This window comes from Ciona intestinalis, chromosome 7, assembly GCF_000224145.3.
Source record: "Ciona intestinalis chromosome 7, KH, whole genome shotgun sequence".
NCBI lineage: Eukaryota > Metazoa > Chordata > Ascidiacea > Phlebobranchia > Cionidae > Ciona > Ciona intestinalis.
In genome coordinates, this window is record NC_020172.2 from 467,561 (window position 1) to 482,542 (window position 14,982).

At 37.4% G+C, this 14,982-nt stretch overlaps 5 protein-coding genes across 5 annotated transcripts in view; 4 read left to right on the forward strand and 1 right to left on the reverse strand.

Annotated features, from left to right (window-relative positions):
- Nucleotide 1: 1 nt before the first annotated feature.
- Nucleotides 2-2,056, forward strand: LOC100180386 (putative Ras-related protein Rab-33). Its single transcript, XM_002125123.4, has 2 exons — nt 2-175; nt 460-2,056. The coding sequence occupies exon 2, from the start codon at nt 460-462 to the stop codon at nt 1,114-1,116; it is 657 nt and encodes a 218-aa protein (XP_002125159.1). The 5' UTR covers nt 2-175; the 3' UTR covers nt 1,117-2,056.
- On the forward strand, nt 2,057-4,756 carry LOC100183594 (general transcription and DNA repair factor IIH helicase subunit XPB). Its single transcript, XM_002119141.5, has one exon. It carries the CDS (start codon nt 2,104-2,106, stop codon nt 4,486-4,488), a length of 2,385 nt encoding a protein of 794 aa, XP_002119177.1. The 5' UTR covers nt 2,057-2,103; the 3' UTR covers nt 4,489-4,756.
- LOC100183592 (COP9 signalosome complex subunit 4) lies at nt 4,754-6,197 on the forward strand. Its single transcript, XM_002119142.5, has one exon. The coding sequence runs from the start codon at nt 4,777-4,779 to the stop codon at nt 6,004-6,006; it is 1,230 nt and encodes a 409-aa protein (XP_002119178.1). The 5' UTR covers nt 4,754-4,776; the 3' UTR covers nt 6,007-6,197.
- A 6-nt stretch (nt 6,198-6,203) lies between these two features.
- LOC100187482 (dual specificity protein phosphatase 23-like) lies at nt 6,204-7,931 on the forward strand. Its single transcript, XM_002124523.5, has 4 exons — nt 6,204-6,405; nt 6,655-6,747; nt 7,087-7,286; nt 7,621-7,931. Exons 1-4 carry the CDS (start codon nt 6,240-6,242, stop codon nt 7,816-7,818), a joined length of 657 nt encoding a protein of 218 aa, XP_002124559.2. The 5' UTR covers nt 6,204-6,239; the 3' UTR covers nt 7,819-7,931.
- Nucleotides 7,932-7,944: 13 nt separating this feature from the next.
- Nucleotides 7,945-14,982, reverse strand: part of LOC104265836 — a 7,616-nt gene continuing 578 nt past the window's right edge. Inside the window, exons 2-8 of the mRNA XM_009860769.3 lie at nt 14,064-14,158; nt 13,196-13,351; nt 12,677-12,806; nt 12,307-12,516; nt 11,722-11,891; nt 10,603-10,714; nt 7,945-10,263 (exon numbers count right to left, since the gene is read on the reverse strand). Coding sequence (XP_009859071.1) covers nt 8,570-10,263; nt 10,603-10,714; nt 11,722-11,891; nt 12,307-12,516; nt 12,677-12,806; nt 13,196-13,351; nt 14,064-14,158 — 2,567 coding nt within the window. The 3' untranslated portion in view covers nt 7,945-8,569. The remainder of the gene's footprint in view (nt 10,264-10,602; nt 10,715-11,721; nt 11,892-12,306; nt 12,517-12,676; nt 12,807-13,195; nt 13,352-14,063; nt 14,159-14,982) is intronic.

A 14,982-nucleotide genomic window follows, 5' to 3' on the forward strand; every position in this document is an offset into this window, starting at 1 on the left:
GACATTGCAATTTTCTTTGAGAACTTTAACGATTCGTTTTTTTTTCTGAGTATTTTGATCGGATTAATTTAGGTGTAACATTATGATACAAAACGTAACGTTGTGACGTGTCTTAGAAGAGGAGAATAAGAAGTTCTTAAGTGAGAAAAACAGAACAATTATTGTAATTTGAAAGGTAACGGTGTATTGTACGTAAAACTATATGCATGCAAAATTCATTCTTGTGTTTTTTATTAGTATGCACTGTTTATATTTATTATTTATATAAACACTTACAATAGATCATAAGTAATATGTATTTATGCTTAGATACTAAGATGTATAGGTCTTAATAGTTAAAATTAACAATTAAGCATATCAATTTTATTTGACAAAGTAAAGCCTATAAATTTGTTTGTTTTACTAATTTTAAAACAATAAAATATTTATCTATATATATATATACACTTATTTAAACAGATGTTGCAATCTGAAAAAGGGAGCCCTACGTTGCCCAAAAGAGTCTTCAAAATCATTGTAATTGGGGATTCAGATGTTGGTAAAACATGTCTCACATATCGATTTTGTACGGGTAAGTTCCCTGAAAAAACTGAAGCAACAATTGGTGTGGATTTTCGGGAACGAACTCTGGACATTGATGGGGAACAGATAAAGCTACAACTTTGGGACACTGCAGGGCAGGAAAGGTTTAGGAAGTCTATGGTACCTCACTACTACCGCAACGTGCATGCTGTGGTTTTTACCTATGATGTCACAAAAGGTCGATCCTTTCAAGGCCTTCCGTCCTGGATAGAAGAATGTGAACGCTACTCTCTTAATGCATCTGAAATACCACGAATACTGGTAGGGAACAAATGTGACCTTAAAGACCAGGCGGAAGTGGACACAAATTCAGCAACACGCTTTGCTGACGCTAACTCTATGCCCTTGTTTGAAACCTCCGCAAAAGCAGATAGCGAAATGGGCAACATTGAAGCTATATTTCTCACAGTTGCTCATAAACTTAAGTCACAAAAGCCAATGATGAAGCAGGACTACCCGAACATGAAAAGAGCCACAGTGCTCTCAGTGGACAAAGAGGTCCTTCGTACAAATGAAGCACCTTGTAGTTGTTGATTTGTTGCAATACAAACAAACTGTAAAGCCAATTTTTAGATTGTGCACTTACGTATTAAATGTAAATTTGTGGCTTTGTGAACTTAAAATCAATTTTACCAAGCTCCTATTTTAACAATTAGCTAAAGATTTCACCAGTATTTCCACATTTATCTCAAATTACAACTTTTTATCTTTTTTGGGCGCTCCTAATTTTAATGGATGAATTGATCATTGCAGACATAAAGAGGCAATATTTTTGTGCAATCACTTCCAAGTATACTAAAGGTTTATCCATATCTACATAACTTTTAAACTTACACAAAACACATTGGTTTAGTCTTAGTATTTATAATATATACATAGCTAACAGCTTTACTTGTAAGGGTTTATTATATGTTTCTTTTGTGTTTTCCTTACAATCCTTGCTTACACTTAATTATTTTTATGGCTTACTTGTGATATTTGCTCAAACCGAAACAAGTACATCTACATAGAACAAGATTTAACTCTGGGTCTGGATAATGTACAAAAAAATTAAGCCATTCCTTTGATAAATTGGCTCTCCTTTTTCTGCTTATAACATAAGGCAATCGTGCTAGCTGTGTAGATATTATTATCATTGTGCCAACATAGTTCTTCTTCATGTAACAAAACCAGTTTTAACTTGAACTAACCAAAATACTGTGGAAACTGAATAGTCTCTTGTCCCATACCTGGTTATGATATTTTATATGTTGCCACAGTTTATTGGGGACATGAAATATGTTATAAACAGTTCTGAAAAGTGTAAACCCCAGTGTATAGAGTCCTATAAAAGTGCCGAAACTTATTTTAGGATTTGTAAAAACATTTTAATATCTGTCACTTTGTGCAGAAACACAGATATTTGTATATTACCATGCTCAAATTGGACATATTGTAATACCGAATCGATTTATGTTGTTTTATGTATTGCCAGGTTGATAGCTATAGGATAATTATTTGTGTAACACTGTATTGATTAAAATGGGAAAACCAAAAGTAAAGAAAGGAAAGAAGAGGAAAGATCCAGAAGACGACCCAGACTTCTATGAGGATGAAGATGACTTTGAGGATGACCAAGAAGTTCAAGCAAAAGCTGTAGTCCCAGCGGCTGCTGGAAGGAATATTGACAGCAACACTACTACAGCATCGAGTGCTCTTTTAGATAAGTTCGGAGCCAAGGACTACCGTTCCAACATGGAGATGAAAAAGGACCACGCTTCCAGGCCTTTATATCTTGCTCCTGATGGTCATATCTTCTTGGAGTCATTTTCACCAGTATACAAGCATGCTAGGGACTTTTTGATCGCAATTTCGGAGCCGATTTGTCGTCCAAAATTCATCCATGAATTTCGTCTTACCCCATACTCACTTTATGCTGCTGTCAGTGTAGGTTTGGATACCGAAGATATAATTGAGTATCTAGGTCGACTCAGTAAGACCTCCATTCCTCCTGGTATAGTAGAATTTATACGTCTTTGTACCCAAAGTTACGGTAAAGTGAAACTTGTGCTAAAGCACAACAAATATTATGTTGAGAGCTCACATGTGGATGTTATACAAACATTACTAAGAGATCATGTGATTGCAAGTTGTAGAAAAGCTGTAACTGAAGAAGAAAATGGAGAAGCTACTACTTCAGGTGGTTTACAAGTGTCTACACTTGTTAGCAAGCAAGCTTTGCAGGTGAACAAACCATCAAACAATGCTGAGGAAGGACAAACAGCAGAGGATCAGAATGAGTCTGCGGTTCCAAAGGATATATATGACTTTTATGAACAAATAGATAAAGACGATGAAAACGCAACTGAAGAAACGCAAGTTGTTTCATTTGAAGTAAATCAAGAGATGGTGGAAACTCTGCAGAAACGTTGTATAGAATTAGAATACCCCCTGCTTGCGGAGTATGACTTTCGTAATGATACAATCAATAAAGACTTAAAAATAGACCTCAAACCAACTACTGTGCTACGTCCCTATCAGGAGAAAAGTTTGAGGAAGATGTTTGGAAACGGGAGAGCCAGGAGTGGAGTCATTGTTCTTCCTTGTGGAGCAGGAAAGACACTTGTTGGAGTGACTGCAGCTTGTACTGTAAGGAAACGATGTATGGTCCTCTGTACATCTGGTGTCGCTGTTGAGCAGTGGAGATCTCAGTTTAAGATGTGGTCAACTGCGGATGACAGCATGATATGCAGGTTTACTTCAGATGCAAAGGACCGCCCTCATGGATGCAGCATTGCGATTAGCACTTATTCCATGATGGGGCATAGCATGAAGAGGTCCTATGAGTCAGAGAAAGTTATGGAATGGATTCGAAGCCAGGAATGGGGTCTTATTGTGCTTGATGAGGTACACACTATACCTGCAAAGCAGTTTAGGAGGGTGTTAACCGTTGTGCAGTCTCATTGCAAACTGGGCCTTACTGCGACATTGGTAAGAGAGGATGACAAAATTTCTGACTTAAATTTCTTGATTGGTCCAAAACTGTATGAAGCAAACTGGATGGAGCTACAGAACGGTGGATTTATTGCAAGGGTGCAATGTGCAGAGGTCTGGTGTCCAATGACCCCTGAATTTTATCGGGAGTACTTGAGTATTAGGTCAAGAAAACGCTTGCTGCTTTATGTAATGAATCCAAACAAGTTCAGAGCATGTCAGTTTCTTGTTCGTTTCCATGAGCGCAGGAATGATAAAATTGTGGTGTTTTCCGACAATGTTTTTGCATTGAAAGAGTATGCTGTAAGAATGGGGAAACCATACATTTATGGTCCCACAACGCAAGGGGAAAGGCTGCAGATCCTTCAGAACTTTATTCACAACCCTAAAGTGAACACCATCTTTATCTCAAAGGTGGGTGACAACTCTATTGATCTTCCAGCTGCAAATGTCCTCATTCAAGTGTCATCACATGGAGGTTCTCGAAGGCAGGAGGCGCAGAGACTTGGAAGAATTCTTCGTGCCAAAAAAGGATCACTAGCGGAAGAGTATAATGCCTTTTTCTATTCTTTGGTGTCCCAAGATACTGTTGAAGTTGCATATTCCACAAAGCGTCAAAGGTTTTTAGTAGACCAGGGATATTCATTTAAAGCAATCACTCATCTAACTGGAATAGATGAAGAAGAGCAACTTGCCTTTACCACCAAGGATGAACAGCATGCTCTTCTTCAGAAAGTCCTCGCTGCGAGTGATCTTGACGCAGAAGAGGAAATGGTTCCAGGAGAATTTGGAGTTGGAGATAAAGGCAAGGGAGGATTCCGAAGAGCGGGAGCAATGAGCTCCATGTCTGGGGCGGATGACTCCGTTTATATGGAGTACCGAAAAACAAAACAAAGAAAAGGTGTTCATGACCTTTTCAAACAATTTCGATAATGACATTGCATTTCTCCCAAACTCTTCTTTACGTTTCTTATATCTTCAGTTTCTTGCGAAACTTAACAGTGATTTTCTTTCCCTGTTTTTTTTTGTTTGTGTGTGTCTCTTCTCTATTTAATTTTTTTAATACATATTTCACATGTAAATTACTGCCAACTTATCTAGTATCTACTGTAAATGCTGGAAATTAAAAATCAATGTAACTGACTAACCATGATGGTAAAATACGAAAATAAATTGTAATATCACAAACTGCTATTTCAGATTTAGTAGTAGGTTGTAAAAATGGCTGTTAATGTGAAAGCTGATCTTACTGTATTAGGTCAAGCAGCCAGCTGCTCACACAAGGATTTAACTGAGAGATATCAACAAATCCTAGAACGATGCTTTGCTATGGAGGACCAGGAGCGAATTCCGGCACTCAAAGCATTCGTAGATGCTATGATGAATGAAAATGTGAGCCAAATGAGGTCCAGACAGCTCCTCACTTCGTTTTGTGGTCAGCTAACACAGATGGGAAATGCTGCTTGTAAAGAGGTGTCACTATTTGCATTGGAAAGAATTCAACCAAGGGTCATATCATTTGAAGAGCAGGTCTCCCAGATAAGACAGCATCTTGCGAGCATCTTTGAAGAAGAGGAGAACTGGAGGGATGCTGCTCTTATGCTCGTTGGAATCCCTGTAGAATCAGGGCAGAAGCAATACAGTCTTGATTATAAGCTTAAGACTTATCTTACTATCGCTCGGCTTTATTTAGAGGATGAAGATCCTGTGCAAGCTGAGATGTATATTAACAGAGCGTCGCTTTTACAAAACGAGACTGCAGACGAACAGTTGCAGATTCACTACAAGGTTTGCTATGCACGAGTGCTTGACTATAGAAGAAAGTTTCTAGAAGCAGCTCAGAGATACAACGAACTATCATATAAAAGTGCAATCCATGAGACTGAACAGACTAAAGCTCTTGAGAAGGCTTTAAACTGTGCAATTCTTGCTCCAGCAGGACAGCAGCGATCCAGGATGCTAGCAACATTGTTTAAAGATGAGAGATGCCAGCTTCTTCCATCATTTGGGATCCTGGAGAAGATGTTTCTTGATCGGATTATAAAGTCAGACGAGATGGAAGAGTTTGCTCGTCAGTTGATGCCACATCAGAAAGCGATCACTGCCGATGGCTCCAACATCCTCCACAGAGCAGTCACGGAGCACAACCTCTTATCAGCAAGCAAACTCTACAACAACATCCGCTTCACGGAGCTAGGAGCGCTTCTTGAGATCCCTCATCAGATGGCGGAGAAGGTAGCATCCCAAATGATCTGTGAGAGCCGGATGAAAGGACACATCGACCAGATTGATGGGATAGTTTTTTTCGAGCGACGAGAAACTCTTCCAACCTGGGATGTACAAATCCAATCTCTTTGCTTGGAAGTAAACTCTATTGTAGACAAAATATCAGCTGTACACCAGGACTGGGTTAATCATAAAATGGAACTGCTTATGTCAAACACTAATTAATAATTTCTTATTTTTAAATGTAGTGCTCACATCTTGTATCTGATATTTGCAATACCATTCTTCTCACTCACACAACAAAAATAAATTTAAGATTGGAAATGTTAGACCATTGTGACCTCGGTTACAATGATGTGGCAAGATATTTACTTTCTTGTTTGGAATGTAATTGTTTCATTACTTTTATTTCTCAGCTCCTTTCTTAAAGATAGAATGTGTGAAAAGTGTTAAAAATAATGAATAATAGAGCTTCCACTGCCCTGCCATCCAGCAGAAATTACAGACACCTTTCAACAGATGTCACAGCACCATTTAAACATGTTTTTATAGACACAAGCAACAATCAAGCTAAATCGGCAAAAATTGGTAGCAATCCAGTACCTAGACCTCATACTACATTACGTGAGTAAATATAAAAAACAGACAGATATATTATTATGTACTACCTCGTTTATGAATACAATGTTATAAAACAGATAAATTTTGATCTTTGCTCACACTGTTTATTTTTATTCATGATAAGAAGTCTCAAATTGGCAGTTTAAATATAGTAGGCTTGTTCTTAATTCTTATAAATTATTTCTTCAAGACTAGATAGGCTTGAAAAACAAGTAAACTAATTCTACTACTTAAGCTGATGCCTTCTTTCAGCTGCTTCAAGGCGGAATGTTCCAGAACCTCCTTCCAACTTTACTTGGGTTGATCCTGGATGGCTGGCTGCTTGTGCTTCCCCTACTTGCCCAAGTTTGTGCAATTTTTCAATAAACTCCATAAAGCATTGATAAGTGCATGTAGAAGGAACTGACTGGACCAGCAGCCAGCGCCATGACTCAGTGGTTAGCTGCTTGCATCTCTTCATGATAAAAATAACAGTATTTAATGATTGATATCATTAATGGCATTTGTGTTCTCTTGCAAGACACATGACGACTTTAAACCAGTGGTCACTGATGTGATGTAGCAACCTAGGTAATTGCACAAGATGTATTACCCCTCCCAAGTGGAAAGGGGGATGTCCTGGCTATTGGCAGCTTATCAGCTATTAAATACTAAATGCTGAACCATTAACCATCTCCCCTTCAGGTCATCACAAATTTTTATTTGAGTGCGGTATCCGTCATGTTATTTCACTGATGAAGCAACGACCTACTAACGCCATGGAGAGCGTGCAGCTTCCTAAGCTTAACCGGTTGAAAATCCGCATTGACGACTACTGTGCACCCACATTAAACCAGATCCGGCAGTTTATACGAATTGTAGAAGATGCTAACGATCGGAAAGAGGTGGGAAATCATTTTTATTATTTTACATTTTTGTGCACTGTTCATTTGCCCCCCGGAGAGCACTTACAGTGCCATATAAATTTTGGTGAATCCAAAAATATATTTCACTATATTCATTTTATAATAAAATCATTATTACTCTACAAATTGATTGTTTATTGGAAAATTTTCTTGCTAGTGGGTCAAGTTCCTCAAGTTGACTACTACTTCAGCTTATGGCCAAGTCGTGCATTTTTATACATTGTTTAAAAACTCGGATGCAGTTTCCTAAGTCACTTTAAATAAGACTGTCTAGTTTACAAATAACAATTTCAAGTTTGCTTTTGTGGAACAGGCTGTGGCAGTTCATTGCGCAAATGGCAAAGGCATCAGCGGCACCATGCTTGCATGTTACTTGGTCAAAATGAAAAGAATATCTGCTGTTGATGCTTTAAAAGAAATTAGGAGAATGAGACCTGGTTCTGTGGAGTCAGCAGAGCAAGAAAAGGCTGTTGAACAATTCTACCAAAGCTATATACGGGGGAGGTCCTAAACTAGGAAATTTGAAAGATTAGAAATTTTGCACTATGTTAGATTTTGTATATTTGTTTTTGTCTTCTCTCACTGTGCCAAAACTGTGTTTTTATATATTTTACTTCATACAAAATAAACACTGTGCCATTTTGTACCCTTTTGGATTTATTGGCGTAAAAGCAAGAGGTGAAAAACTAGAAGTGCCGCAGATGTTTCTACACTCTTGGTGCAGAAGTAAAACGTATTGAAACAATGTAGTACACTTAAATACAAGCGATTTTTGATCGGCGCTATATGAATTGTATGTGTGTAAAATCATCAATGATAGGTAGATTATAAAACTAAAAGGTTGATTTATATGAATTATTACAAAAATACGCAAACGCATAATATAACACTTATCGACACAATGATATAAAAGCATATTACAGAAATTGATTTTCAAATACATGAGAGCAATCTAAAAAGCACGAAAATCTATAAAAACACACTAAGAAAGGTTGAAATGCGGGAATGTCACAATTTAGTTGCGTAAAAACAGAATGACTGTTAGCTAGTTGGCATTTGTAGTAAAGAGAGCAGAAGGTAACAGAAAAATCATTTGTTTTTTTAAGCCACAACATACAAGCGTAATATGTAAGATTAACTTGTTGCATGATGGAAAACTAACTGTAAAGCAAGCACATGCGCTATAATTATAATGTCTAACGCTCTGTTTGCAACCATACTTTATACCCAAGAAACATTCTTTACTGTTAAATTACAAACCTTTAATTTTCCAAAGATCTCAAGACTTCTCTCTTTCTGTGCGATGACTGTGTTTTCGGACTTAAATGGATGCGGTAATTTTCCTCCGTCTCCAGGACTCCCTCCATGCTCCTCCCAAGAGCTTCCATGCTCTTTTCCAACTTAGCTGTCTTCTTATGTTGATTCAAGCGCTGTTTAAAAGCAAGCTTCTTACGAGCTGGTAATTCTTTAGCAGTAGACAAACCCATTCTACCATGCTTATGTAGATACTCAACTCTGTCCATGGTAAAAGGTTCCCGGTATGTTTTTCCCTCTGATGCAGTTGGCACCATCTCTCCATGCACTTCTTGATGTGTTTCATCAACGTTATCATATGGAGAAACCTCTTTAGGGCAAGCAGCATTTTCCACCTCAGAATCCCCACCATCGCTGTGTGGTCCTTCATCATAAAAAGGAAAATCGTGTTCCACTTCTGAAAAATTGTTCACTTTCTTCTTATCTGGCCCTGGAAGTTTTGCTCCCACATCTGGAGGTTCATCTCTTCTGGACTTTATTTTATTCGGACAAGGTTTCTTGTTTCTTCTTGTTTTTGGTTTCTTTTCTTGTTTTTCGTAACTTTCAAATAGCTCGGTTTCTTTCCATGATCTCGGTTGAGTCTTCCGGACCTTTTCTCCCTTTTCCTCTTCATCGAACATTCCAACCTGATCCACATCAATCGCATTAAATCCGAATGCCTCCCTGAACGAGTTCCTCAACTTATCCTGTTTTGCTCTTTTGTTCTTCTTCCTCCTGAGGACCACAGACTTTTTCTCCTTCTGGGATTTTTTCCGCTCTGGAAGCATAGGACGTGAGGCACCATGCTCCCCAGAATCATTACTCTTCTGAGCATCTTCTGGATCATCTTGTAGTGCTTCAGCGACAGCAGAGTCAGAAAAACATCCTTCTTTCTTCTCGTACATATTCTGTGTTTTCTTTACCCAATTTCTGACCAAAGTATTTGGTGAACCTGGTCTATGCCTCTTAGGAGTCTCGCAGATCTTGGATAACTTTGTCCTCGGTGTGTCCTCTGCTACATCCGGAGCTTGCTCTTCCACTGCAGAAAACCAACTTGAGTCCTCCGACTGCTCTTTAACTGGAGGATAACCAGGAACAATCCTTTTATGTCGGTTGGGGTCATTTTCAATCAAATCCCCAGGAGTGGATGTTGCTTTTGGCTTTGGCATCTGTAGCTGATCAATATCCAAACTCTTTCTGATCTTTTTATTAGCAAACACATTGGGTGGTATAGCTGAAACCTTAAACCCGACTCTAGCGTTCCCTATAACCGACACACTTTGGCCTTCTGCGGTGTCTTTCAGACCATGAACATGGTTTTTGTTCACCAAATGCTTGGTACAGTGGTTTTTCTGCGGTTCCATGCCACTGTGGTCTCCTGGAAAAGTGGTAGGAGTCTCATAGCTGCATCGTAGGTCTGTAAAATCTCTACAGTCAAGTTCCTCTTCTGAGGAAACGGTGGTTTCAAACTCATTGCTTCCAGAAGTGTCCCGTCCCTTCTTATATGGGGTGGACCCCGCTACGTAGGTGGGGCTGGGTACTTCCCCACAGCAGCAAGCATAGTAACAACGGTAGGCAAGTTTGTGCCAAGCATTACAGCAGTGACAACTATAGCGACTTGCTGGGTGGAAGAATTGGTAGTACATTGACATGGAAACACTCCCTGAATAGAATAAGCTCAAATATAATCATGTGGAAACAGTTTATTTTTATTTTCTTATATTTTTAACCACAGTGGAGTTTGTATCATTAGAATTTTTGAGAAGGTAAAAATGTGCTTCTGTAGACAGGACAGCATAAGATACAGCTGTAAGTTACTGGGATAAATTATTTGTATGGTTAAAACTAAACAATAGCCTATATTAAATGTGAGTTTAAGAGTTTTACATAATGTGAAACAAGCATCATATCTTTATACTTAAGAAGCAAACATTGAATTTTTGTCAATAAAATTACTACTATATGACAACAATAGACAGTAGATAAAGTATAATAGACTCACCCACGAGGAAACCACCCCATACAGCAACCAGGGCAGGTATGTTGTACCATGTACCAGGTACTCTGTGTGGCCACCATAACATTATCATCAAGCTGTTTTCTGCAAGCATTGCCTGCAAATAATAAGTTGACAATAACTAAGCAAGTATGTATGTATACAAGGTGGTATAAATGCTGAAAGATAATTTATGTAACAAAAAACAGCTGCTTTTACACTTAGCTTTGGAAACAGCAAAAGAGACTACTAAAGTATAAGGCATAGCATTCAAAACTTATAGTGTAAAACTATTTTATTGTACCAAACTAATGAATGACTAGGGTCACTACGAAAGGAAGTTAAAAGAAATATTTACAACGTTTTGGGCATTGAATGATAACAATGGGTCTATGCCACTTTATGGTACAATATTGATGATTGTGATGTAAGTGAAAACAATACTGACAAAGAAAATCACAGTTATTTGAAATAAACGTATACACACATTGTTTACTTGGATATAGCAGTTTGTATGAGATATTTTGAGGAGAATTTGTCAAACATAAAACTACCAAGTTTTAGGTAAATGGAAAGTGTCAAAGGAATATGTATTTTGATTTATAACCACTAACATGGACCTGTATTATGTGTTCTCACATTAGCCATGGACCAATACAAAAGATGAATCATCGGTAACCAGATCAAGTAACAAGCCAGTGTGTCACTGGTTGGCCATTCAATGCTATCATTGGTTACGCAACAGTAGGACAATAAGTTATTAAGTTACAGACAGAGTTCATTATGGTGATGAGAAATTATTGTGAACAAAACAAGGGCCCAGCTGTAAATACAACTTCTTACCAGTCACTTAAAATATCTACTGTGGTAACACATTTCATGCACACAATTTTGTTTATTACCAGTGACAGTGAGCTTCATAAATTGTCAATTCAGCAGACCTAAAATTTACTGCAATATTTGACAATTTCAATATTCTGTGGATAACTTACATTGTGTGATAAATCAATACCATCCTTACGCCTCACCACACATGCATATGCACCACACCCGGGATGTGTTGTTTGGTACATAGGACAGCAGGATGTTGTTACATAACTTATGTAAACAAGTAAATGTGCTCACCGTATAATAGAAAGCAGCACGACACCTTGACCTTCCTTCCTTCATATTAAAGAAGCAGAAGACGTAAATTATTCCAATAACTGCATTGAACAACCTCTCTTCATACCAAGTGTTGCAGAAATCAGTCTTCTGAGCAACAAGCCATGCTGTCATTAGAAACCAATGGAGTCCTGTGTAAAAAAAATGATGGAGGTTTGAGAATCGGAAAGTCTTAGACAACAGTTTGTTCTTTATTCTTCAATGCAGGTGCAGCATTGAACTACATGCTTGTTTACTGTTACACAAGTGAGGTTCTAAATATGATGCTTTACAGCATTACACACCACAGAACATAAGATTTAGGCCAGGTTTGGCCCATTACACTGACACCCACTTAGTGAACACTTGGTTGGAGCAATATCTGTTAACTTGTGTTTAGTGTAATGTACATACACCTTTGACCAATCAGTATTGATGTCATTGCCAAGCATCCACCCAGTATACAATGGTTACAATGAAAGTGCCTTACTACTTAGCCATGACACCAGCATTTAGTAATGGGTTTTACACCTACGCTACAACTAAAGTCATGACAGAAAAACTTACCTAAAATTAGTAAAGTCCACTCTTGGAAGACGGTAGCAAACAAAACAATGGCAACAACTCGTCCCACCACCATCCCACACCTCCACATTGTTTGGAGGAAGATACCAGGCCATGAAACCTTTTTCCTTTGACTCGCTGCAGCTCTCAAAGCTTTCGTATAAGCCACCATTGCCCATGATAAAGACAGGAGACTAAAACATGCTGATACGCCTGGAAACGTAGGGTATTGTTGAGTGAATCAATACTTTAACTTTTCTTGCTAGTCTCCCCAAATGTAATTTGTTTAATAGAATGGTCAGTTTGTCCTAGGTAATATTAGGACATTGGGTTATGCATAAAGTATTCATCAATGCCTTCATGTTCCACCTACCGGTCAATATATGGTCTCCCTCCTCCACCCTAATCATGATATAAAGCTGTAGAACAAGTTGAGGAGCTGACTCCAGGAAGCATTCAAATAATCGCAACATGCTTACATCACTTAACTCAGCGTACATTGACTGATAAAAAAAACATTGAATTAAACTTCTAATAAGACAATGACAGTGAGCACATCCAGAGAGAATGAGCTAACATGCTATCACAAGTCACAACTAAAATAAATACCACATTATGTTTTAAATATATTTTGTTGGCATTAGCAAAATATTACAATGTTTTGATCATTTGATGTATAGGCTTTATATGTTACAGGAAATATTTTGCCTTTTATTTGGAACAAATCAAAACGTTTTTTTTCACAAAAATTAACATAGTTTAAATAGGTTTTGTTTACAATTTCACTTTCAATTCAAAAATGGATCGCTGCCACATTTTACTCAGGTTGAAACACAGATATCTGCTATGCGCTTAAACTTGTGGGTAATTGAATAAATAAAGACAAACTTACTTGATAATCTTCAATACGTTTTGATTTCCTTGCCTTGAATCCCATGATTAACACTGTTATGTATCGTTTTATGGGACCCATCATGAACAGATGTATCAACACCATGGACACACTGATTCTATGGCCATCTGCTAAATACCAACGAGTGCTGAAAACCTGTAATATGTGTTTTTGTTTATTACAATATGTAACTAGGGATGCACATTACATTTTTCGAATCTAAAATTTCGAATCTTTTTATATTTATAGGAAAAAATAATTTCACCCACAAAAGTCAGTTTATTGACTCTTTCATAGCAGCCTTGTTGGATCATGAGCTGTAAAATGATCAAAAATTGTACTATTGGGTAGTTTTTGCGTCATGAAACGTATAGCAGGCTATGAAAAGACGTTACAAAACGTTTACTGTCAAAAGTTCCACAAACACAATTTTTTTTTTTAAATTAATAAGTTTCAAAAATTGTTAATATAGTATATGAGATGACGTGTGATGACGTCATTAAACAGAATACCGAATCCCGTAATTAGATTCGAATACAAAAGGATTCGAAATTCTGTAATGTGCATCAATGTAACAGAATTAAATTGTTTCTTCAAACAATATAACCAAAAACATGGGCATGGAACTTTTTTGTTTTGGACAATAGGCCTATAACCACATGTTGTAAATTTTTCCCTGACATATTACTTTCGTTTTACCTTGTACTTTACTGGTTTACCAATGCTCCAGATTGGAACATTCATCTTTGCGCACATTTACCAATTCAATTGACTATGCATTATATATATAATAATTTTTCTTTAAAATCAAAGAAATTTGAGTTTTTACAATACTACTAGTTTGAAATAAGTATAAGTATCAAGTTACCTGCATAATTACAGCTGGTACAATAAGAAAAGTCAACGTTAGACTTGCCCAACTTATTTCATCTATATTCCAATACACCAACATCACAAGAATATCTGGGCAAGAAAGTGAAATCAATATTTTAATAAAAGGAGCAAAAATTATGCTTTATTGTGGATCATAGTTGTAACTAAAGCAAGAGATCTTGGGGTAACTTGATTCCGTTTTCATGGTCTCTTTTACATGTGTTGCTGACATTGTAAATTTGCATGGGCTATATTATATATAGCCCATTAGTTAACATAACAATTAATAACATGGAGCTATACAGAGAATACAGAAAATTGTTTCCGCTAGGAGGCGATGACAAATTCGTTTCTCTATTCTATGGGGAGCAGTTAGTTTCACGGTTTATACTCATAAGATATAAACCCCTAACCCCTAACTCGTCAAACAAAAAAAACTTGAAGAAAAGTATAAAAAAATATTCCACTGTGCGGGACTCGAACCCGGTAAAAATGAAACAAAGAGAGTTTACGACCGCACGCAAACCGTTACACCACAGACTCGAAGACAGTAAACACAACGAAAGAGCGTATATAACCGACCTAATGTGGGAAATATGTTCTTACTAGTGTTTTATGTATTCATAAAGGTATTTTTGTTATTTAATTAAATTGTTTTACACTTATTAACACTTTGTAGTGTTTTTTTGTGCATTTTTCCATATTTTTTAATTTAAATAATTACCGACACCTAGCAGAAAAAGTTTTCAGTCTTCTCTGTATAGTCCCATGTCAATTAATAAACATTATTATGGTCTTTTTTGTCCGGCGCCGTGGCTAAGTGGTTAGCGCGCCTGCCTCTAACCCAGAGGTAATTGGTTCAAGGCTCGTCGCTGCTACCATTGTGGGCGTATGTGTCCTTGGGCAAGACGCTT